A 25,266-nucleotide genomic window follows, 5' to 3' on the forward strand; every position below is an offset into this window, starting at 1 on the left:
CTTAATAATATGTCTTAAGAATCTTTCTATTCCACCATATGTAGATCCACCTAATTCTAAGACCTATTGTAAAGTGAAAAGTCACAGAAATACACAGCCACAATCTTTCACTCATAGAAAAAGTAAGGAATAAAAACCCAGATATGTAATCACCTCTGGGTAGAGGAAGGGGCTGGGGGCATAGCAATTGAAGGGTCAATCCATATACTTTTGATTGTTTAAATTTAATGTTGGCAAGTAAGAAGCAAACAAAACCTCAGCTTGGGTTCAACTGTTCACAGATCAGAAAATTTCTAGGCCAAGGAATTTCATCTACCACCTCTGCCATCCGGGTCCCCTGCCCCAGCCTTGGGAGGTAAGGGGAGCAGGGCAGTGTTCTCACTCACTGGGAGGGAAAGATCCGTACAAAGTCACCTGCAGGCACCTCCTCCACTCCACACTTCCCACCCCCACCACCCCAGACCCCCACCTCACCTCACTTCACATGCACAGACACAGAGAAACCTAGGAGTTTTGTGGTCCGCCATCCATAGCTAGCACCTTGGGTCTCAGCCACCCCAACAGAACTTGAGCTGGGGGATCTGTCAGAATGATCTCCCTCAGATTCATGTTAGAATCCTCAGAGTGCTCCCTAAACAGTGAACCCCTGAGCTGGTGAACTCACGGTAGAGCGGGATGAACAGGAAGGCGAAGCTCTCATTCTTAGGACGGAGGCACCTCTGGATCCCAGGCTGATCTGGGCGATGTTGACCATATTCTTCAAAGAATATAAATAACCTATCAGAGAGGCTGGTCCAGGGCTTTGATTACATTCCTGGAAAATGGTAGCTGTCCCAGCTCCAGTCAAGAGTATTTCTAGGGGTTTTCGGCTGGGATCACAAAGTTTGGCAAATAGTCCTGATGTGTATGGCAGATAATGGGGATTGAGGGGCACCCTTCTGTTCAGTGACTTAGAATTCTGTTTGGTAATGACGCTGCCTCAAAAAGGGCTTTCTTACTAAGCACTGGGCAAAACAGCTTGTATTTCGGGACTCCAGGCCTTAACATAATACTTCAGCTTTTTCTTTGAAACGAGTTTGATGGGAATTCAGAATTTAGTAAGAACAGAAAAAAGATATAAGAAAATACTATTCAAATATCTAATGCTAAATATTTAAGATGTGCTATTATTGAAACACAGAATGTGGTCTCATGGATTTGTTAAGAGTGTAAAGTTTACCAGATCTGTAACATCTTTATACTCATGCCATTCAGATTAGCATAGAAAGTCATCTTCTGAATTGAAAAACTAAGAATGGGCCAACAACAAATGGTCAATTTAAACTGTAAAAGATGGTGTGCCCCTGAAATGGACACAATTAGATGCTCAATTAATTTCTGTCTACCAAAGAAAGGAGGTCCAGGAGTGAGCATCTAACTGTGGTATCTCATTGTCTCTGCTTCAATGATCTGGCTGTTTTCTTCTTCCTTCATTTCCTTTGTGGGCAATTGTGCAACAAAAATGCCTCCATTATCAGATTCAAAATTGAATCCTATGATACTGTAGCCTGAGGAAAAGGAAGCATTGAATATCATCCCTAGTTTTAGACCCAGAAGATATTTAGGAAATGTTACTGTATATACACCACATGCAACATTAGTGCTTTTAATTTCTTTTTTACGGGTGCAATGGAGATTAATTTGCATGAGCTTGTTTCAATTTCTGTAATAAGATCCAAATTTTGCATTAAGCTTTCCATCTCAAAAACAAACAGTTAAAAAGGACACATTTCTTCTTTCAGATGTTTTTATTATAGTTCTATTTTACAGTCCCTGCATCTAATATTCACTTAAAAGCTTGAATATATACCCATAGGTTCTAATTTGTTTTTCGTTTGTTTCCTGATTACCTCCTGTTTCTACGAGGAAACTTCCTAAGTTTCAAATGTTCCACAACTTGACAAAGCACCAGAACTACCAAAAAAGTGTCTACAGATCCAGGAAAGGCATTTCTTGTAAACTATAAAGTCAGAACTGGCCAACTATGCTCAGGGACAGTGTTCCACGAGAGGAGGCATCTGTTGTTCATCCTGAGTATGAACTGGTTATGGAATTTGAGATTTCAGGGAAGTAGAAAGTCTGCTGAAACAGGAGACGTTCCATACCCCACACCACTGTTATTCAACACCGAACTAGGTTATGGAACTACGATATTTGTGTTTTTTTCAAAAGCTCATGCTGACACAGGCTTCTTTCTATTTACCACAGAGCGGCATGAAAGGTCACACTGCTGTCACAGGCACTGTCGGTCCCCTGATGTATCGCCTATGAGGTAAATAAAAGGATTTAACTGAAATCCATCAAGGCTTTAGAACCAACTTCTCATTCACCAGAGAGAGAGCAGCAGGTGAGACCTCAAGGAAGCAAGCCGACAAATCTAGAAGGGGAGATGTTCTGGAGAACAATTCTCGTGGTTTCTTGAACAAGTCGGTGTCGTTAAAAATAAAAACCAGAATGACAATAGAGAAGGTAGGGGGTGGGGGAAGCTGTGCTGATTCAGTGAGAGGTGAGGTGAGGGGTACAACAACGAGATACAAGGTATGATCCAGGTTAGAGAACTAGTTGGTTAAAGAACAGTATTTAATATGAATTCGTTTTGATAAAACACGTGTGCGTGCATGTGTCTGTATATACACACACGGAAAAGTATCTGGAAGGGTGTTTATCCATACACTCACCTTTGGTTAACACCTTAGTGTATCTGGGTTGTGGGAACGTGGTGTTTTATTTTATTTATTCTCTTTGTTATCTATCATTTCTTTAAATTTGATTTGTGATTATGGAAGCAATCATGTGATATTAGAACTGCCAATTGATACACTGATAATATCAAAAACAATAACTGTCAGGAATTCTTAAATCTAATAAATTCTAACACTTGAGATATCTTTAAAGCCTAGAATAATGGGGGGAAATATAGGCTACTATATAAACAAACTATGTAAACAATGTTGAGACAACTGGAAAGAATTGAAGGAAACGTTGATAACACCTCACAATGTATGCCTATAGAATTGTTCAACAGATTAAAAAATTTAAATATAAAAAAATAAAGGAAGGAAAACCATGGAACTTTCCTGATTGGAGCGAGAGGTCTGGCCAGATGCATTCCTGGAGATCTGACTAGGATCTAATCAGGTCTGATCTAATGAAAGGAGCTGTAATCAATGCTGCCATTTTAAGTGAAGTCTATTAAGTGATTATTTTTAGTGGTAATAATAGTAATAATAAAATGTAGTCCTTCTAAGAGAAGGGTAAGTGCTTTCAAGGATAATTGGGTTGGAGAGGGCGCTTAGGCTGATTTGACTCAGGCCCTACTGTGGATGTTCCGGTGGTGAGAGCGAATGGCATTCATTCATTCAAGAATTTATTTGATGCCTGTGTCATACACTGCTTTGGGGGCAAGCCAAATGTAGGGACTATTACCGTCCTCACGGGGATAAACTGTTGGACTTTAGACTAATCCGTCCTGTCTCTAGGCCTCGATTCCTCCACCTGTTCAGACGTGTGTGCTCACCGTAGACCTAAGCTACTTAGATTCGGAATCCAACTTCACCTCTTTCTGTTATGTGACCACATGCAACTTAATTTGATCTCCCTAAGCCTCAGTTTCCTCATCCATAAAATGGGGGAAATATAACTCGTTTTGTTGGGTTACGTTAAGGTTAAAATTAAGATAGTCAACAGCAGGCGCAGGGCACTAGGGTGGTCACTTCTGATTGGTTCTTGCTAATTCTCAGTACCAGAGCAGGGCGGGCGGCCCAGGGACCACCCACAGGAGTTCATTTCATTGGGGCAGTGTGCTGGTCACAGCACCCAAGGGAGGGTGGCTGGGATACTTACAAGGCCAGGATCTGGCGAGGGGGCTTCCTTCCATCCTGGGCTGCATGCTGCAGTGGCTCCGCACCCCAAGGAGGAGAAGTCGGGGTGTCGGGCGCACCTGGACTGCAGACCCCGCTCCCCCTGGGTGCACTGGTCCAGGCCAGGCCATCACAGGGCCAGAGGTGGACACGACCCCAGCTCAGGTGATGGCAGCAAGGTCGCTCGGGTGATGGCAGCGAGGTTGGGGCACCCAGTTGTGTGGGAGCTGCGGGTGTGCCTGCCCACCAGCCTCCACCCGAAGAAGCTGTGAGAAGATTTGAAGAGACTGTCTGCCTGGCCCAACTCTAGCCATGCTCGTGGAGACCTGGGCAGCAGGACAGTCACAAACACCAGCACATCCAGAGCCCTGCTGGGCTGTGGCCCAGGGAAAGAAGTTGACTCCCGTGGATCAGACACTGAGCCCTACTTGGAGAAGAGGATTCCCCAAAGTGCCCTGGAACCACTCTTCAGAAGGTCAGAATGGAGGAAGACTCCCCACAACCCTGCAAAGGCTACAGCAGCCAATCGGACTGCCCAGAAAAAAACCACAGAAAAGCCCCGGAGCTCAAGAGGCTCCACCCAGTGTCCCACAGTCGTGAACGGAGACAGGGAAGAGTCACAGAGTTGCTCCAGTTTAGTCCTCAAAGCAGGAATCTTCCGGTTACTCTCCAAGAGTTGTCTTGGGACAGGCACAGACGCCCCGCGCTGGCCCATGTTGCATGCCAGAGGCCTGGAGAAGGCCACTCTGCTGCCTCCCAGCACAGACCGGGGCTCAGGCAAGAAGGACACCAGGGTGGCCCCAAGGGAAAGGAGCTGTGTGTCAAAGCAAGGGGCACCTATCTTCCCAAAGGGACAAACTCCTGGTGGGTACCAAAGGACGTGAAAAGTCCAATGCTTTGATCAGCCAGAAATCACACCAGGTCTTCTCCAGAGAGGAAAGCCCAAGGCCTCTGTCCTGAGACAACACAACGACGATACGCCTTCAGTGAGGGTGTCAAGAAAGAAGGAAAGAGGGCCACTACATCCCTAAGTTTTCACCTCCGTGGGTGTTTGTTTCAGAGGCCTTAAAAAGCGAAAGCGCAAGGCTCCCAGAAAACCAAATCAGACAAAAGCAAGCAAAGTCTAGACAGCTTAGACATAGGAACGTGGGCAGGACGCCTGTTGCCCAAGGTGACAGAGAAAGTTCTAACAACTCGAGGACTCAGGAAGGGCAAGTAAACACTCCTTATTTGGACAGAAAGCCAGTGGGCTCCTTCCGTGACACTGAGGAGGCCGATCTGCATGATGAACTGGAACCACCCTCTGGAGGCATACGTAACTACGACTGGCCCCAGAAGAAAAAGGACAAAGGAAGACCGTGAAAACTTCAGCAACTGCGCTTGGAGAAGAAGGACTAAAAAATGAATCTAAAAGCGCTAATGAAAACTTGGACTCAGGGGTGCCTGAGTGGCTCAGTCGTTAAGCGTCTGCCTCCAGCTCAGGTCATGATCCCAGGGTCCTGGGATCAAGCCCTGCTTCGGGCTCCCGGCTCAGCGGAAAGCCTGCTTCTCCCTCTCCCACTCCCCCTGCTTGTGTTCCCTCTTTTCCTCTCTGTCAAATAAATAAAATCTTAAAAAGAAAAGAAAAGAAAAGAAACTTGGACTCAGGCCAGAGGTTGCCTAAGGTGAACAAAAGCGAGTCGGATAAGCTGCCGCCGCCGGGAGCCGGTTCAGCCAAGCTGAAAGAGGTCCCCACTGATGCATTACCAGTGTCGCCAGACCTCCCATTGCCCACGGTACAGGCCAGTTACTGAGCACTTCTGCCTCGGCGTTGATGTCCTCCTTCCAACCAAAGCAAGAAGCACTGCCTTCACCCCAGGAAGAGGAAGCAGCTGGATTTCCTTGGCGCAGAATGAATTCGAAGATGCACATGTTTTCTGGTTGCAAGTGCGCCTATCTCCGCAAAATGACGACCCTGTGTCAACAGCGCATCCGGGTACTTAAAAACACCATCAATCTTGGAAGTGGGAGGAGTCACGCATTCTGTTCTCGAGCCCATGCATTTTGGAGATTCTATGCCGATCAGCTATATCGAATAAATACAATCATGTACTAGTTGAAGAAACATACATTATGGAAACTTTATTGTCACCAAAACTTTAAGAAAGTCCAGAAGAGCATAGGGCGTGGTGGGAGACGCACGTGCGGCTTTGGGATGCCCGAGAGCGGCCGCTGCCAAGTACTGACAATGAATATCGGATCTGCACCTGCCAATAAGCCCAAAGGCTGACGGGCAAAGCTGACTCTCTCAACCATGTGGCCTTATCACCTTCTGATGGTCGAAGGAGCCAGGAGAAGTTTGAAATAGAAGGATCCATGGATCAAGCCAGCACCATCCCCCCAGGAAGCAGCCATGCTCCCTGCCGCAGTGCCAGTCTGAACCTCTTCTTGGAGAAGCCGGGCTCTGACCGCCTGAGCTCCAGCGGTGCCCAGGGGGCGTGGTGGCCAGCAGCAGGAAACCCGCCAAGAAAACTGCCCCGATGATGGCCAAGACAATGAAAGATTTCAAGAAGAGATTCTCCCAACGGTAAACTGAGGACTCTCCCCGGACATGGAATTTGAGGGTAGGAAAACGCGGGCATTGGGGATTAGGGGATGGGACTTCTGAAGGAGACCAGAATCTTTTGCTTTGGGGAAACTCTGACTCCTGGACTTTTCAGATATTGCACCTGTGAGCCTCTGTGCCACGGCCTCCCTGCCTGGAGAATACTTCAGAATGCTGAAGATGCGAAGCCTCGGTTTCACTGAGGATTTTAAGATCGACTGTACTTTTATCAAGTCGCCTCTCAGTAAACAATAAGACATCGTTTTAATTAATAAATAGTATCCCCAGATTGTACTTAAATAAAGAAGTAAAACTACTTGGCATGTTTGTTGTTGTTGTTGTTGTTGTTTTAATCTCAGAGTAAATAAGACCATGGACACAAACCACAGAAACCATTAATGAAAAAGACTGATAAATTTAGCTACATAAAAATTTTAGTAATCAAAAACAAGGTCAAAGGACAACAATCCGGGAAAGATATTTACAATTTTATCAATGTTCAAAAGGCCAAATTCCTTTATGTATAATAAGTACCCACAAATCAAAGGGAAAAAAGGACCAACAATTTACTATAAAAATGGGCAAAACATAGGAAAAGATAGTCCACTGCAAAGGAAACACAAATGAGTCTTAAATATATGAAAAGATACTCAATCTTATAAAAATGCAAATGAAAGACATAATGTGATACAAATTTTTACCTATTAGATGAATAAAGTTCAAAAGAACAGCCTGCTGTGTTGGAGCAAAATATTACACATTACTAGTAGACGTACAAATTGATACAACTTTTACTGAAGTTACCAGGCAAAATGTTGAAAGTATATATTCTTCGGTACAGCCATATCAGTTTTAGGATGAGAGACTGAATATATCAGTGGATAGTGGTCAGACCCACATAAGCTCAAGAAGCCAGACCGCAACCTCGGCAGCAACCATCCCAGAAAACCAAACCACAAACTCTATAGCAAGGAGTCCAGGAATCGAAATCACAGCCTCTGTAGTAACGGGCCCAGAGGGGGTCAGGATTTGGTCAACAACCGCCAGCCTCCCAGTTTTTGTTCCCAGCTTCCAAATGAGGACCAAGCAGAGAAAGCCAAATATGGTCTCCAAGCCAGTCCCATAAGGTACCCTGCTTCTAGTTAGCCTGCCTCCAGCTGTCCCAAGTCAACAACCTCCAGTCAGAAAATGCCTGAAGACTTCCTTTTTTCTCACTATCAAGCTTTCCCACTCCCTTGCCTGCCTTTGATTCTCTGCCAAATGCAAGTGATGGTACCTGACTCCCTTGCTCCAGCAAGTTCTCAAGAAAGGGCTTGTGCTCTCACTTAGATGGTTTTCATTTATTTCCACAAGAACTTTATTGTACAGATTCACATATGTCAAATATACACACATAAAAACTCTTTAATATAGCAACTTCCCTTATAGGATTCCACCCTACAGATATACCTGTGTGGGGGTGGGGGCACGGTGTATTCATTAATGCACAGACATGACCGAGGCATTTGAAGCCACTTTTTCCCAAGTTCATTTGCCTGCCTCTAAGAAGCTAAGATGCTGAGTAGTACGTTTGACAGCCTCAAGGTGCCATAGGTGCAAAAGTCGGAATCCAGAACCCAGCATAATAGGGGACCCTGGTAAAACCTGGAGGGCTCAGTCCCAGGAATAAGGACAGAGGGAGAAGTTAAGCTGCCCAAGCTCAGTCTCTCATTCTCTATGTGGCCCAGAAAAATCACAGTCCCTCAAACTGGGTTAAGATGTTCCTGGATTGAGGGGCACCTGGGCAGCTCAGTTGGTTAAGCGTCCAGCTGATCTCAGCTCAGGTCTCAATCTCAAGGTTGTGAGTACAAGCCCCATATTGGGCTCCACCAAGTGTGGAGCCCACATTAAAAAAAAAAAAAAAAAGATGTTCCTGCTAGTACCTCTCCCTCAGCACAGCACAATAATGCCTCTTATCCCCACTTCTATTCAACATTATATTAGGGGTCTTAACAGTAAGATTAGGCAAGAATGTTAAACAAATGGCATAAGAATTGAAAAGAAAGAATTAACTCTGTCTTTCTTAACAGATACGATTGCATAAAGAAGTCAAAAGAATCCACAAATAATTCCTAGAATTAATAAATGAATTTAGCAATGTTACTCAAATAAAATAAATACACAAAAATTCATTGTATTTCTACATATCAATAATAAACATAAGATGAAGTAAAGAAAAACTCAAGAAATCATTTACAGTGACGTAAAAGCCATTTACAATAATATCAAGGAGCTAAAAGTATATCTAACAAAAGATGGGCAAAATCTCTATGCAGAAAACTCAAAATTGCTATTGAAAAAAATTAAAGTTGGAATAAAAAGGATAGGCATTCATCAGAAGATTCATTATTTTTTGTCAATACTCTTTAAGTTTATTTTCAGATTCAATTCCATCCCAATTAAAATCCAGCAACCTTTGTGTAGTTTGACAAGTTGATTCTAATGCATCGATATGTGTTGTAATAGTAACCATTTGACAAGAAAGAACCAGTAAAGTCTTTGCTTTAATAGATGCCGAGATTGCACAACTACAGTTATTAAGACAGTGTGGGATTAGCCTAGGAAGTAGACATCTAGACCAGTGGAACAGACTTGAGGGCCCAGAAACAATTCTGCATATACATGGACAAAGAATAGTGTGGGAAAGGACATCTTTTCAGTAAATGCTTTTGGAAAAACTATATGTCCTACCTCATCCCTTACACACAGACATGTGTATGTGTGCATGCACGCACAAATCAGTCCACAGGAGTCACAGGTCTAAGTGTGAGCACAGTAAGATTTTTAGAAGATAATATAAGAGAATATCTTCATGATTTTGGAATAGGGAAAGATTTTCTGAGGATACCAAAAACCCACTAACTGTAGAAGAAAACATGAATAAAGTGACCTTTATTAAAATATGAATTTGTGTTCATAAAAGAAAACATATTAGTACGCTGTAAATATCAGCACTTAAAAGAATTAATATACAAATATGTAGTGAGTTCCCACCAAAAATCAATTAAAAAGACAAATTCACCCAATAGAAAAATGGACAAGAGAAATAGGTGCTTTGCAAAATGAGATATCCAGATGGCTTATAAACTAACAAAAAAGTACTTGACCTCATCTGCAATCAAGGAAACATAAAGGATAAACAATTGATAATACTGAATCCTGCTTAGGATGTGGAACGATGGGAATTCTCATGCATTGTGTATAAACTGATATAACCACTGTGGGAAATCGTTGGCATTGCCTACTAAAGTTGGACTTATGGCTTTTCTATGTTTCAGCAATTCCTCTTTTGGGGCTCCTGTTTACCTGTTAGCTGCCTTCCCTACTAAAACATAATCACCGTGAAGGTAGAGGCAGTGTCTTTTTTCTCACTCCCACATCCCGAGAACTTAATGTATCTGACTCAGGCTCTCCATAAATATTTGTGAAAAGACTTACAAGATATGTAATAAAGTAAGGGGGAAATACAGAATGAAGAAAATGATCTCTCCTGTGAAAAGAAAAAATATATAAATATATATGCACTTATGACATGTGAATATATTTCTAAATAGGGATATAAGAAACGAAAGATAATAGTTTCTTACAGGGTGAGAAAGCAGAAATGGACAAGGGGTGGAGAGTAGGGAAGAAAGCATTTACTTCTCATTGTATATCTTTCTGTTAAATACTGTGTGAATTTTTATAACACTTTTGAAATCACCTTTATTAAGGTATCGTTTACATATAGTACAATGCGGCCATTTTAAGTGCACGGTCCCATGATGTGCGCACGTATCTAATCAACACTCCCATCCAGACTTAGAACATTTCTGTCACCCAAATGTGTTCCTTCTGCCCCTACGGTTGTTGCAGAATTCAGTTCCTTAGGAGCTGGAGGACTGTGGGCCTTAGTTTCTGGTTGGCTGTTGGCTGGAAGCTTCCTTTGGTTCCTTGCCCCATGGGTGTCTTCAGAGGGCAGCTCATAACATAGCAACTTGCTTTGTCACAGCCAACAAGTGCGTATCCTGCTTGGAAGTTTTTGAGTTTCTTGGATCTGTGGGAGATTTTTAGCCATGATTTCTTCGTAGGTTTTTCTCCTCTTTGTCTCTGCTCTGGGATGTGAATTCCACATATGTTTGACTCCTTGATACTGTCCTTCATGTCCCTGAGGCTTTGTCCATTTTTTCTTCAAACTTTTTCCATGTGCTGCAGTTTAGATAGTTTCCAGTGAGTCTTTCAAATTAAAATACTGTCTTCTTCAACTCTGTGAGTTGTGCTTTATTTTATATTTTTGTACCTTCTGGTTTTTTCCTCTTTAGAATTCTGTTTTCCTTAAATCCTTAAACATAATTATCATAGCTATTTTTAAAGTCCTTGTCTGCCAATTCCGTCTTCTCCGCTATTTCTGTTGACTGAGTTTTGTCCTGGTTTTGTTAGATTTTCCTGTTTCTTATGACCGCTAGTAGTTTTTTTTATTATAAATCAGTTTTTGTGAATGTCTGGATTTTCTTGTCTTCTTTTAAGTGCGCTGACTTTTATTTTGGCAGATAGTTTGGTTATTTGCGGGTAAGTCTGATCCTACCAAGACTTGCTTTTAAGCTTTGTTAGGAAAGAGATCTAAAGTAGGCTGACGCTAGGGCTTGTTGAGCTCGCTCCTGATGCACAGCCCTCCTGGAACCTCTGCTAAGTGCTCTGATCTTCCACGACATTTCTCCACTCACGCTGCTTGGCATTAAAATGGCTCTCGATGTTACAAGGAGGTTATATGAACACCACTAGTTGTTCAGCTTATCGTTGCCTGGCAATTGGCTTTTCCCCAGCTTTGCACGTTTTTTACTCTGTAGATGCACAGCTTAGTATTCAGCCCAAAACTCAGAAATATGGAGCAATTTGTTTGCACAGCCTTCTCCTCTCTGTTCCCCTTTCCTCCCTCCATTAACCATCTGAGTCTTCTCACACTGTACTCTCAGTCTCATCTCTTCTCTGCTTAGATGCTCCTAGTTACTGCTTCCAAGCAGAAGCGCTTCTCTCATGAGCACACTGTCCACTGGCTGAAAATAGATTATTTACATACTTAGGCCAGGTTTCTAGCTGCGTACAGGAGGAAGGTTGGTCTGGCACCTGTTACTCGAACACAGTGGAAAGCAGAGGCTATATCAATTTTTTTTAACGCATACAAGATTTATCTGGGTGATGGGGCGCCTGAGTAGCTCAGTTGGTTGAGCGCCCAACTCTTGGTTTTTGCTGGGATTGTGATCTTGGGGTCTTGGAATCAAGCCCTGCCTCAGACTCCCCCTCAGTGGGAAGTCTGCTTGAGATTCTCTTCCTCTCCCTCTGCCCTTCCCCCTCCTCATACAGGCACACACATGCTCTCTCTCTCAAATAAATAAACTCTTAAAAAAAAAAGATTTATCTGGGTGGTGATACATATACTTTTTACATTAAAAATAAAACCTAATAAATGTTGTTTTTCCAAAAGAAGGTATTTTAAAGCCAAACCATCGAATATGCAAATTCACATCTGTACACTCTCATATTCTCTCTTAGTGGTTAAAAAAGAAATAAAACACAAAAACAAGTCTCCAAGAGTAGCCGTGTGACATTAGCAAACTGCTCCAGGTTGTTGGATCGGTCTCCCTTGCTTGGTCCACATCCAGGAAGAATGTGGTTCCACAGCAGCCACAGCATTTTAGAAGACGCCCGCAAGGCTGCTGCAGTGGTCAGTAGTTAAGTGGTTAATCTTCCTTATGTAAGAGCAGAGAAGAGCACTTAAAACATGAAAGTTACTTAAAATTCAGCTTCGCTTTACGGTGATTTAGAGTTTGTTTAATTAGTATTTAGAACTGCACATTGTTTATAGCTATTGGTATTTCAATAGATGCTTAAATGTTTGAACATTTAAAGTTTAATAAGCCTCAGTTCTTTGAAGAAAAACATTGATGTAATTAAATTTTCAATTACTTTTTTTTAGGGGCCCATGCAATTAATAAAAGCTAAGGCATTTAACAACACTCATTTAAAAACCTAGTCAACCACCTCATTAATTAGCTAACACTTATAGCTGATATTTTTTAATATAAAAGTCTCACAAAGGCAAAGTCACAACTTTTGAAAAATATATATAATGACATACGAGACATAAAATTAACTTTGTTCCAGGATTATTCTGTGTGTACATATGAATGTGTGGAACAATTATGGCTTTCCAAAAAGCATTCTTGTGCGTTGATACCAATTACTGTTTATTTGTTTTGAATTGTGTGGTCAAATTAAAAACACTGAAAGAATTGCTCCCCAGAGCTTCCTTGCCCTTAGCACATTTTAGAGGATCTTAAATTCAAGTTGAAAAGAAGAAAGTCGCAGAGGTCTACAGATTGGAAAAAAGTCTTATTTTAATTAAACACTACATTTTGGGTTTTTTTTTTTATTGTTTTTGTTCAAGGTTTCCCTCTCCTTTATTTAATTATTTAATTTCTTCTTTTTAAAATGTTTTATTTAAATTCAATTTTGTTAACATACAGTGTATTATTAGTTTCAGAGGTAGAATTTGGTGATTCATCACTTGCCTATAACACCCATGCTCATTACGTTAAGTGCCCTCCTTAATGCCCATCACCCAGTTACTCCATCCCCCTACCTTCCTCCCCTCCAGCAACCCTCAGTTTGTTTCCCATAGTTAAGAGTCTCTTATGGTTTGTGTCCCTCTCTGTTTTTATCTTTTTATTTTTTTCCCTTCCCCTCTGTTCATCTGCTTTGTTTCTTAAATTCCACATGAGTGAAATCATATGGTATTTGTCTTTCTCTGACTGACTTATTCCACATGGCATAATACCCTCTAGTTCCATCCACTTCGTTGTAAATGGCAAGATTTTATTCTTTTGATGGCTGAGTAAATATTCCAGTGTGTGTGTGTGTGTGTGTGTGTATCTCACATCTTCTTTATCCATTCATCTGTTGATAGACATCTGGGCTCTTTCCATAGTTTGGCTATTGTGGACATTGCTGCTATAAACACTGGGGTGCAGGTGCCCCTTTGAATCACTATGTTTGTATCCTTTGGATAAATACCTAGTAGTGCAATTGCTGGGTCGTAGGGTAGCTCTATTTTCAACTTTTTGAGGAACCTCCATACTGTTTTCCAGAGTGGCTGCACCAGCTTGCGTTCCTACCAACAGTGTAGAAGGGTCCCCCTTTCCCCACAACCTTGGCAACATTTGTCGTTTCCTGAGTTGTAATTTTAGCCATTCTGACTGGAGTGAGATGGTATCTCATTTTGGTTTTGATTTGTATTTCCCTGCGCAGAGTAATGTTAAGCATTTTTTCATGTGTCTGTTGGCCATTTGTATGTCTTCTTTAGAGAAATGTCTGTTCATGTTTTCTGCCCATTTCTTGACTGGATTATTTGTTTTTTGGGTGTTGAGTTTGATAAGTTTATAGATCTTGGATACTAGCCCTTTATCTGATAAGACATTTGAAAAATCTTCTCCCATTCTGTAGGTTGTCTTTCAGTTTTTGTCGACTGTTTCCTTTGCTGTGCAAAAGCTTTTTATCTTGATGAAGTCCCAATAGTTCATTTTTACTTTTGTTTCCCTTGCTGTTGGAGACGTATCTAGCAAGAAGTTGCTGTGGCCAAGATCTCAGAGGTTGCTGGCTGTGTTCTCCTCTAGGATTTTGATGGATTCCTGCTCACTTTAGGTCTTTCATCCATAGTGAGTTTATTTTTTGTGTATTGTGTAGGAAAATGGTCCAGTTTCATTCTTCTGCATGTGGCTGTCCAATTTTCCCAACACCATTTGTTGAAGAAACTGTCTTTTTTCCATTGGATATTCTTTCCTGCTTTGTCAAAGATTAGTTGACCATATAGTTGTGGGTCCATTTCTGGGTTCTCTGTTCTGTTCCATTAATCTATGTGTCTGTTTTTATGCCAGTTCCATACTATCTTGATGACTACAGCTTTGTAATATAGCTTGAAGTCCAGAATCATGATGCCTCCAGCTTTGCTTTTCTTTTTCAGGATTGCTTTGGCTATTCAGGGTACTTAATGGTTCCATACAAATTTTAGGATTGTTCTAATTCTGTGGAAAATGTTGGTGGTGTTTTGATAGGGATTGCATTAAATGTGAGTGACATTTATAGCAACACAGGCCTACCTCAAGAAAGAAGAGAAGTTTCAAAATCTCAAATAAACCACCTATCCTTACACCTAAAGGAGCTAGAAACAGAAGAACAAACAAATTCCAAAAAAAGCCGGGAGAAGGAGGGAAATAATAAAGATTAGAGCAGAAATGAGTGGGGGGGGGGGAGGAAAAAGACCCTAGAAGAGGAAGTGACAACAGACAGATATGACAATAAAATTGACAGATGGAGAACAATTGGATAAATGCCAGCTGGCTTAAGAGAACAAAGACAAAAGCAAAAGACAACCAAAATCAAAGAAAACCAACACCTATAGACAAAGTAGTCAACAAGAAGCACCTTAGTATGACAGAGCCCTAGACAATTACAGGAACTGAGTGCACTGGGTACTTCTGGAGTCACCAGGCACTTCTAAGGACAGAAATAATGAGCAGCAGACTGAACAGAGTATAAGAGATTCCCCACCCCACCCCAGTCACGTGACAATCCCTCCCCTACCCTGGCTGAAGATCGGACATTTACTCTGAGAAGAAACTCAACCACACAAACTTTGGAAAGGACAAAGTAATTAAGCATGCAATTATGTAATTAAGGAAGGAGTAATTAAGTACAATCTGTGCACTGAATAGTGAGAAGAAATCTCCCACCTCACACACAGCTGACTTCCTCTGTTTAACTCCAACAATGGCAGCAAGTTTATTTTGCCCTTAGTCCTATAGGAAGGTGTAGAGTCCCATAGGAAGGTGTAAATTTCTCCAATTGGAGAAACTGAAGATCTCAGAGCAATTGTATATGTATGTATATATAATTTGAAACAATAAAAATCATCCAAATAAAAAGGAAGTATTCTGGAAATCCTAATACAGTAGATGTTGTAGGTGATCAAAATTCCTTGTGGACATGCAATCCTTTTTATATCCAGTTCACCAAATCACTGCACCCACGCCACCTTCTTCCTTCTGCAGACCCCTAATCAGCACAACTCCTTGCACTTCTACCTCCTGCAAAATCGAGCCATCAATGGGCATACCGAAATATGTCTCTCGGCGCCATCTAGGGAATGAAACAAAAAATAAAACCGCACCTGCCTTCAAGTTTCATGAATTCTGTTTGAGAAGCTATGTCACATGCAGGAAACAGTAACATGAATTAATCACAAAACTGAGCACCTGGGTGGCTCAGTTGATTAAGCAGCCAACTCTTGATATCAACTCAGGTCATGATCTCAGGGTCCTGGGAATGAGCCCCACGTTGGATTCCCTGCTGAGCAGGGAGTCTGCTTCAGGATTCTCTCTCTCTCTGCCCCCCCCCAAATGGATGAATAAATCTTAAAAAAATAAAAATAAAAATAAATGAATCACAATGAAATACTAACTTGTATGGTACAGAGTATGTGGAGTTCGAAGACATGTCAGATCAAAGAGAACGTGCCTGGGTCAGTGGGAGGCAAAGCAGAACGTGGTGAGGAAGAGACTGGATGCGCAAGTTGGGCTACACCATTGCAGTGCTCAGTAGGTCACATCAAGGTTTGGGGGTTTTATCCTAAGTATGATAAAAGGCAAAAAAGGATCCCAGCCATGGAATGACAGAATTTTAAGAAGATCACTGGATGAAGAATGGACTAGAGGGAGGCAAAAACCAATAGGAAGAATAGTTACGAGGCTATCGCCGTGGTAGAGGTAAGGGATCATGGTGGCTTGGGTCACGATCTCGGCTGAAGAAATAAGGATGATTAAAGAGTTATTATAGAAGTAGATTCAGTAAGATCTGCTGCTGTCTTCCTTATGTAGAGGACACAAGGGAGGGTCTAGGAGGAAGGAGCTAAAAATAACTCCCAGAAGTCTGATTTGAGCAATTGGTGGATGGTGGTTTCACATTCCCAGGTGGAGGAAGACTGGGACAGGTCAGGTTTTAGAAGGGAAGCAAAAAGTTAGATAGTGAACAAATTAAGTTGCAGATACTTGAGACACCCCACTAGATTTGTCAAGTAATCAGTTGATTCATTGTCCTCTCTGTATTCTACCTTCTAGGACACCGTGTGGGTTTGGGGCCCAGCAAAGAAATCCACTCTAGAGTCAGTTTAGGGGGGTGGGGTTTGTTGGCATGTAGATGGCATTGGAAATCATGAAAATACGTGAGACCATTTAGGGCAGTGGTTTTCAAACCTGGATGTGTGTTTACAATGCACTTTTCAAGACCCCATCCCAGACTGTTTCTGATTCAGTAAGTCTTGGTGAGGTCCAGAAATCTGCTTTATTAAAAGCCAATGCAAAAGGTTCTGATGCAGGTAATTCGGGCTAGATTGAAATAGGCTTAAGGACAATCCAGACATGAGACAGTAAAAACACCAACCCTTTCCAGAAGCTGGAGAGAAATAGGGAGGTTGGTAGGTAGAGGGGAATGTGAGGCCAACCAGAGAGTTATATCTTGTTCTGTATTATTGGTTTTTTTGTTTTGTTTGTTTCTTTAAGGTGGGAGACACTAGGGCAGTGGTTCATAACCTTGGCTACACAACTGTAATCACCTGCTGGGCTTTAAAAAAAATGTTGATGCACGGAATCCACCCAAAATCAGTAAATCAGAATCTCTAGAGTGGAGACCCAGATGTCAGCATCGTTTTAACTTTAATTTTATTTATCCTCCCTCCTCCCCAAAGCATTGTTTTTATTTCTGAAGTGCCTGGCATTGAGTATGTCCTCAATTCATGTGCGTTATTGTGTAAAGTACTGTTCGCCAGTTAGCAAATGATACAACAGAAACCACTGTATGTACTGCAAAGTTCATGTAATCTTCGTGTGAAAAGGATTATAGTCCAAGAACTGAAGTCCAAGAAGGGAATTAAATACCTAAGTTCTCTGGCCTTGGTAAGTGGAGAATCAGGATCAGAACCCACGGTCCCAACTCCCAGGTCAGAGCTGCCCTGCCTTTCAACAATCTTCATTTTGACCACTCCCCACACCTGCTCACCCACCAAGACAGCCGTTCAAATAAATATCACACCGTTTCCTGAGTCACAAACTACGGTACTTTTCATCAAATCCGTGGGCACTCCCAAACCCCCCCTCGGTCCCAGACCCACCTTTTCCCATCACAGCCTCAAGCCCAGTCTCTGGGCTTGACCAGTGGGGCCTAAAAATCTGCCCGCAGCAACAGGAGAGAGGAGCTCCTGGGACAGTCCTTTTTTTGGGGGGGGGGGTATATTCTTTCCTTACCGCTTCCCGTGCCTGGTGCGTGAATTTGAGGGTCTGGTAAGAAAGCTCCATCAGTTACTGTTTTAGGGCCGGAGAGGTGAAAACGGCCAGTACCAGCCTGACCAGTACTTCCAAAGAAAGCCGTTCGGGGAAACCTGACACTTAACCAGCCCGCCCCTTTCAGGATTGGCCGGAGCCTAGAAAGGTCAGCCAATCGCTGGGCACAAATGGATTCTTTTTCATGCCAATCAATATTAAAATAAGCACGTTTAATCCGGAGCATTGGCAGGCACTGACCAATCAAGAGATGGAGAGGGGATGATTGACAGGGCTTGGGGCGGGGTTTGAAATTGTTTTGGTTCACTTAATTTCTGTCTCTAGAACGCAAATTAAGAAGTTTATGTACCATAGTATTTCTCCTTGATTTCAGCAGCTGTTCAGCCTCTTGTGACCCAACGCTTACATTCTCAAGACTACTCTTTGACATCCGTCTTTTCTAGGCCTTCTTTTTTTTTTTTAATAATATTTTTTATTATATGATGTTAGTCACCACACAGTACATCCCTGGTTTTTTATGTAAAGTTCCATGATTCATTACTTGCGTGTAACACCCAGGGCACCATGCTATACGTGCCCTCCTTAATACCCATCACCAGCCTATCCCATTCCCCCACCCCTCTCCCCTCTGAAGCCCTCAGTTTGTTTCCCAGAGTCCATAGTCTCTCACGGTTCATTCCCCCTTCTGTTTACGCCCCCCCCCCTTTCTTCTCCTACCAATTTTCCTACTTCTTATGTTCCATAAATGAGTGAAACCATATGATAATTGTCTTTCTCTGCTTGACTTATTTTGCTTACCATTATCTCCTCCAGTCCTGGCTCTTTGGGCAACTAATCTTTAACATAGCAGGAAAAAACAGCCAGTGGAAAAAAGACAGTCTCTTCAATAAATGGTGCTGGAAAAATTGGACAGCTACATGCAAAAGAATGAAACTTGACCACTCTCTCACACCATACACAAAGATAAACTCCAAATGGATGAAAGACCTCGATGTGAGACAGGAATCCATCAAAATCCTAGAGGAGAACATAGGCAGCAACCTCTTTGACATTGGCCACAGCAACTTTTTTCATGACACATCTCCAAAGGCAAGAGAAACAAAAGAAAAAATGAACTTGTGGGACTTCAACAAGATAAAAATCTTCTGCACAGCCAAGGAAACAGTCAAAAAAACTAAGAGGCAGCCCACGGAATGGGAGAAGATATTTGCAAATGACACTACAGGTAAAAGACTGGTATCCAAGATCTACAAAGAACTTCTCAAACTCTAGGCCCCCTTCTGCTGCCATATTTAGGTAAAGGTTTGGAAGGAACTTCTGCTTTACTTTGAAATGTCTGCCAAGTGGTCCTTTTAGACGGGAAGAATCTGGTATGGATTTTGGCTGTCAGAGGCTTTCTGGGATGCGAAGCGTGCATCAGCCTTTCCCTTCTCCTCCAACTCCTTCCACACCAAACCTATGGCTCATTAAAAGTGGACAGACATGGACTTGATGTTTTCCTCTGCTCCATTCTCTTCATGTGTTAACTACTTTGTGTCTTCAATGTCTTTCCCTTCTGTCTTGTTTGCTGTTAATCCTATTCTAAACCATCCCCTGTTCATTATCTTCAGGCTTCTTCTTCCATTCTCTACCCTTAGGATACAAAAATATTCAAGTTTCCTCAATCTAAAAACAAAACAAAACAAACCCCAAAATTTCTTATCTTATAAGTGCTGAATTGAATCACCTCTCTCCCATTCACTTCAAGCTTTTTGAAAGGACTGGGTGTCCTCTTCTTCCCTTTGTCACCTCCCATCCATTTCTCAACACATTCTGCCCCTCCGTCTTTGAAGCTGTTCTTACCAGAGTCTTTAATAACTTCCTAATTAGGAAAGCCAATTATAGATTATTTTACACTTTTATCTTATTTAAACCTAACACCATTTGAAGCTGTCGAGACCACTCTCTCATTAGAAATAATAACTGTAACTTATTAAACATCTATAGCACCACACAACACACTGTGTGATTTATGTGGTTATTTAATTTAATCCTAACCCCATGGGAAGTCATTAACACTCCCAACTTACAGTTGTGGAAATGGGCTCAAAGAGCCAAATTAGCCAATTCTAAGTTATCCAACAAGATAAAGTTAGGATGCAAGACTGTCTCCTGAGTGAAGCCAGTGTACCTTTCCACGACATCACCCTGCCTGACTAGTTTCACCTGCCATTCCCACTCCAACCCAGGCAATCCCCCAACCCCAGATTACATGAATTGTGAACAGTTTCTGAGCAGTTTCTTTTGCTTAGAGGATCCCTCTCACCTCATTTGCCTAATAAAAGCCTATCCTGCCTCCTCCTAAGACTCAGCTCAGAAATCACCCTTCTAGGACAGTTCAGTGGAACTTTCCAATCACTATACTTACCCAGGCAAAGTTTAGGCAGAGAGTAAATTGTTCCTGATTTCATTACATACCTTTCCTGCTGCACTTATTACATTGTTTTGTTGACATGATTTTCAAAAAATTAAAAACAGTATTCTTTTTAATATGAACGGTCACATGTCAAAGATGCCCCTTAAGTCCTTGAGGGAGCTAGTAAAATGGTAAAGGTGGTTTAAAGAACATTTTGAGGTACCAGGTATTCACAGGCATTTAAAGAAAACATAGTTAGGGTAAGACTGCTGGGTTAGATGCAAAACTGGCTGATGTTCCACAGGGCAATAGCCTTTGGAATGTTTTCTAAGGGGCATAGAGACATTCCTCTAGTTTGGGCCATTTACATTTCAATATTAATAAAAATTAAATAAAGTTAAAAATTCAATCCCTCGGTCACACTAGCCCCATTTCTAGTCTTTAGTTGTCATATGTAGCTTATGGTTGATATATTGAATATTTAGAAAATATAGAACATTTCCATCATCACAGAAAGTCCTATTGGATAGAGGGTGGGCCTCCTAAACATTGTTCTAGTGGGACATTGAAAGGTCGTGCTATACTGTTTTGCTTTATTTCCAAATTTAATGTATTTTTTTCTAAGGAATCTCCTTCACATGACCACTGGCTTTCAAACTTTTCTAACCAAGACTCACATTAAGAAATTCATTTTGATCAACTTATATTTGACAAGTGAGCCAAGAATACTCAACAGGGGAAAGACAGTCTCTTCAATAAATGGCGTTGAGAAAACCAGATATTCAGATGCACAAGAATGAAATTGGACCCCTATCTTACACCATTTACAAAAATTAACTTGAAATGGATTTAAAACTTAAACATAAGACCTGAAATGACAAAACTCCTAGAAGAAAAATAGGAAAAAGTTCTCTAACATCAGTCTTAGCAATGATTTTTCTTTTGGATATGCACCAAAGCACAAGCAACAAAAACAAAAATCACCAATAGGGCTTACAGCAAACTAGAACGCTTCTTCACAGCAGAGGAAATTATCAACGAAATGAAAAGACAACCTATGGAATGAAAGAAAAAATTTGCAAACTATTTTTCTGTTAAGCGGTTAATATCCAAACTGTGTAAGGAACTTACACAACTCAATAGCAAAACAAAACAAAAAACCCACAAAAAACCAAAAAACCTGAACAAAAAAAAAAAAAAAGGAACAACAAGTACATGAAAAAGTGCTCAACGTCTCTAATCATCAGGAAAATGCAAATCAAAAACACAGTGAGACAGACCTAACACCTGTTAGAATGACTATTCTTAAAGAGACAGATAAAAATGCATACAAGGATACAAAGAAGAAGGAACCCTCAGGCACTGTTGGCGGCAATATAAATTGGTACAACCACTACGGAAAACAGTATGGAGCCTCCTCAAAAAATTAAAAACAGAACTACTGTTTGATCTATTAATTGCACTTCTGGATATATATCCAAAGAAAATGAAATCACCAGCTTGAGGAGATATCTGTACCCTCAAGTTCATTGCAGTGTTATTTACAATAGCCAAGACATGGAAACAACCTGAAAATCCAGATGATTATAGAAATACATCTCTAGGGGCGCCTGGGTGGCTCAGTGGTTAAGCGTCTGCCTTCGGCTCAGAACGCCAGGATCACGCCCTGAGCCGAAGGCAGACGCTTAAGGACTGAGCCACCCAGGCGGCCCAAAGCCACCACTTTAAAAACAAAAAGCAAACACAAATGCATAGGTTTTCCCTTTAAGGAAGAAACTCGGGGTCACCTGGCTGGCTCAGTCAATAGAGCATGTGAGTCTTGATCTCAGGGTTGTGAGATCATGGGTTGGGCATAGAGTTTACTTAAAAGGGAAAAAAAAAAAAAAAAGGAACTCAACTTTTCTCACTGAAATTCTCCGCTAGCTAGATTTGCTGGGCTAGGGCGGTGTTTCTCAGACTTGTCACTATTGACATTTGGGGTAGATAGTTCTCTGTTGTGGGGGACTAGCAGGGTTAGCAGCATCCCTGGCCTCTGTCCACTAGATACCAGTAGCACTGCCCAAAATTGTGACAACCAAAAATGTCTCCAGGCATTGCTGAATGCCAAATGTCCCCTGGGGAGCAAACTCATCCTTAGATTAGAACCTAGGAAATACACATAAGTATGCACACCCTCCATCCCCAACCCAGATAAACTAAAATAATAATAATAATAATAATAATAATAATAATGGCAAAGTTCTGTTCTCTCCCTGCCACTCCCCCTGCTTGTGCTCTCTCTCTGCCAAATAAATAAAATATTTTTAAAAGTTTATTGAAAAAAAAGATAAGTGTACTCTTAATCCCCTTCACCTCTTTTCCCCACCCCACATGCATTCAACAGATTAATTTTTCTTCACTTCTGGAAGAAGTGTCCATGCCCCCTTCCATACCCTCTTCCTCTCAGGGCCCACATGGACCTTTTCCACAGCTGGCCCCTTGAGCCTTTGTTTTTCTTTTTTCACACTCTTTCACATGGGCGCCCTTTTCATCATGTCAGAGAAATTCAGAAAGACGTTGCTGCCGCAGATGTCCACCTGGTCCGGCTATACCACGTGGCATCTCCAGAGGGGACTGTGATATTGGACATCTGGCAGTTCCTGTTGTCCTCTGCCTCTGAGCTTCCCATGAGGCACCTCACCAGTGTTTGTCTCTCCTTTTGTGGCATTCAGCCTTAAGTAGGACCTTACTTGGCACACCAGTAGACATCTCAACGGGAAGAGAGTATGGCCCGGGGCCGCCTCCTCGTTTGTTGCAGCAATAACTCCAGGGACTGTGAAGGTGTGAGGTGAGCAAATGGTAGGCTCCCTGCTCTCAGAACCATTTTTTTTAATGTATCAGTGTGTTGCTTCTCAAATATTAATACTCTCCTTTTTCTAAGAAAAACACATTTACCCTCCTTTTATAAAACACATGAAAATTTCTTATGCTTGAGTTCTAAACAGTCTAAATAACTACCAAGGTAACCAAATGTGTCTGACGCACACACTAATGATGCTTCCAAGTTGTGTCACTTGACGTCTAGGAGCTACAGCTCGAGCTTAGCCCCTCTTTCTCAAGGCATATTATTTTCTGAAGTATTGAAAACACAGTCCAACTTCAGCTGGAAGAAACAAGTTATTCCACTTGCTCTTTCTCCCACAGTGAGGATGTTTTGTAAAGTGAATTCTGAGTGTTTTTAAATCATAAGCTTTGATTTATTGATTACTCTCTTCAAATTATACTTTAACCCATCAATCCCCATCCCTTTCTCTCCCCGAGCCCCCCCCCTCCCAAGTAAGCACCTTGGATTTCTGTATTCACAACCGCGCTTGTGTCAAACGACCTTCAGTAAGACTTCTTAAGGCATGCAAGAATGAGGGAGAGTTTTGGGGAATGACAAGAAATATACCTGCCTCACTGCAAACCCTGTGACAGTCAACTATAAGTCATCTCCAAACATATACTGTTAAAACTCCATTTTTTATGTTGCTAAAGAAATCCTGCCATTCTTTAAAAACTGTCAACTCTGTCAATGGGAAGAGAGAACGTTTTAATCATATAGCCATTCTGTGTCGATATAAATCTCTCTCTGCCAACGGTTGTTGAAATGTGAGAATAAAACGTTTTCTGGATCTTACCCCAAAACAGAATGAAATCTGGGTTTTGCCCCATCACTGTTATCAGTGTCATTTTCTAAATGGCCCTAAACAGTATTATAATGTTGGCTCTGGGACGCCTGGGTGGCTCAGTCAGTTAAGCGTCTCCCTTCGGCTCAGGTTATGATCTCGGGGTCCTGGGATCAAGTCCTGCAACGGGCTCCGTGCTCAGTGGAGAGCCCGCTTCTCCCTCTGCCTGCCGCTCCCCCTGCTTCTGCTATCTCTCTCTGATAAATAAATAAATAAAACCTTTAAAAAATAAATAAAAATAAATACAATAAAATGTTGGCTCTGGTTTCCTAACCACATCTCCACCACAGTCCTTCTACTGCCCTTCCTGCCGCCAGGAGAAGAGATCAGGCTCTTCTCCAAAGTCACACAGGCCAGGACTGGAACCTTCACTGCTCTGTGATTTTAGGAACGTTTTTGGACCTGTTCAAGCCTTGTTTCATCTGTAAAATGGAAATAGTAATACCCTCTCATAATGTTACAAGAATTAAATGAGACCATGCATGGGAAAGACTGTCTTAGTCAAGTTTCCTTGATGAAGAGATGGCTTACTTATCTGCTTTTAGAACAAATCATCAACAAAACAAAGAGACTCATATTAAAAATGAAGGGACCGGGTGTTATGGGAAGGACAGAGGGGTAACTATGTCTTTAAGCCCAGGAAACATTGAACAACAAGGTCCAGAAAGGGCAGATACCAGTGTAGCTTCAGGGACCTCAACAGCTGTCCCCTTCATTCAAAAATGTCCTGCCATGAACATGACTCATCTCCAAACGTCTTCAGCCGGCATGACTCTCCGCGCAATTTTCAAGAAAAAGAATCTGATTGCTTCCTCCTGGCTCGCAGATGGGCTTTTCTCACCCAGTGTTCGATCCAGATCCAATTCGCTGTGATTAGGGAGGAGGCTTCCATGTTACAAATAGATTTTCGGGGCCTGTGAGAAGGAGAGCGAGGCTGACATGCTCCCCAAGAAGTATGTGGTCCCTGTGCTTGGAAATGCTTGGTACATCATGAGCGCTTAATGAGTCTTAGCTTTCGGTATTGTTGACAGAGCACCCTAAAATTTTCAGCCTCCATATGTTTGAGTATACCTTTTTTTAAACCACTGAAGTGTCGTTCCTCTCCTTTTTGAATGAAAAAGAAATCATTTATTCATTCCTCCAAAAAAACACGTCACACTTAATGAGTCAAACAATGTTCTTAGCAAGGGGGATACAGCAGAGCGTAAAATTCCCACTTTCGTGGAGTTTATATTTGAGTGGAAGCTGGGGACTCTGGGAATAACTCTACCCTTAA

The 25,266-nt window shown here is 41.8% G+C and overlaps 1 protein-coding gene across 1 annotated transcript in view; it reads right to left on the minus strand.

Annotated features, from left to right (window-relative positions):
* The window catches only part of KATNAL2 (katanin catalytic subunit A1 like 2), a 63,962-nt gene extending 45,627 nt beyond the window's left edge, over window positions 1-18,335 (minus strand). The window contains exon 1 of the mRNA XM_008691668.2: window positions 17,853-18,335. Coding sequence (XP_008689890.1) covers window positions 17,853-17,903 — 51 coding nt within the window. The 5' untranslated portion in view covers window positions 17,904-18,335. The remainder of the gene's footprint in view (window positions 1-17,852) is intronic.
* Window positions 18,336-25,266: the final 6,931 nt, after the last annotated feature.

The sequence above is a fragment of the Ursus maritimus genome, unplaced genomic scaffold (genome assembly GCF_017311325.1).
Source record: "Ursus maritimus isolate PB19 unplaced genomic scaffold, ASM1731132v1 scaffold_18, whole genome shotgun sequence".
Taxonomy (NCBI): domain Eukaryota; kingdom Metazoa; phylum Chordata; class Mammalia; order Carnivora; family Ursidae; genus Ursus; species Ursus maritimus.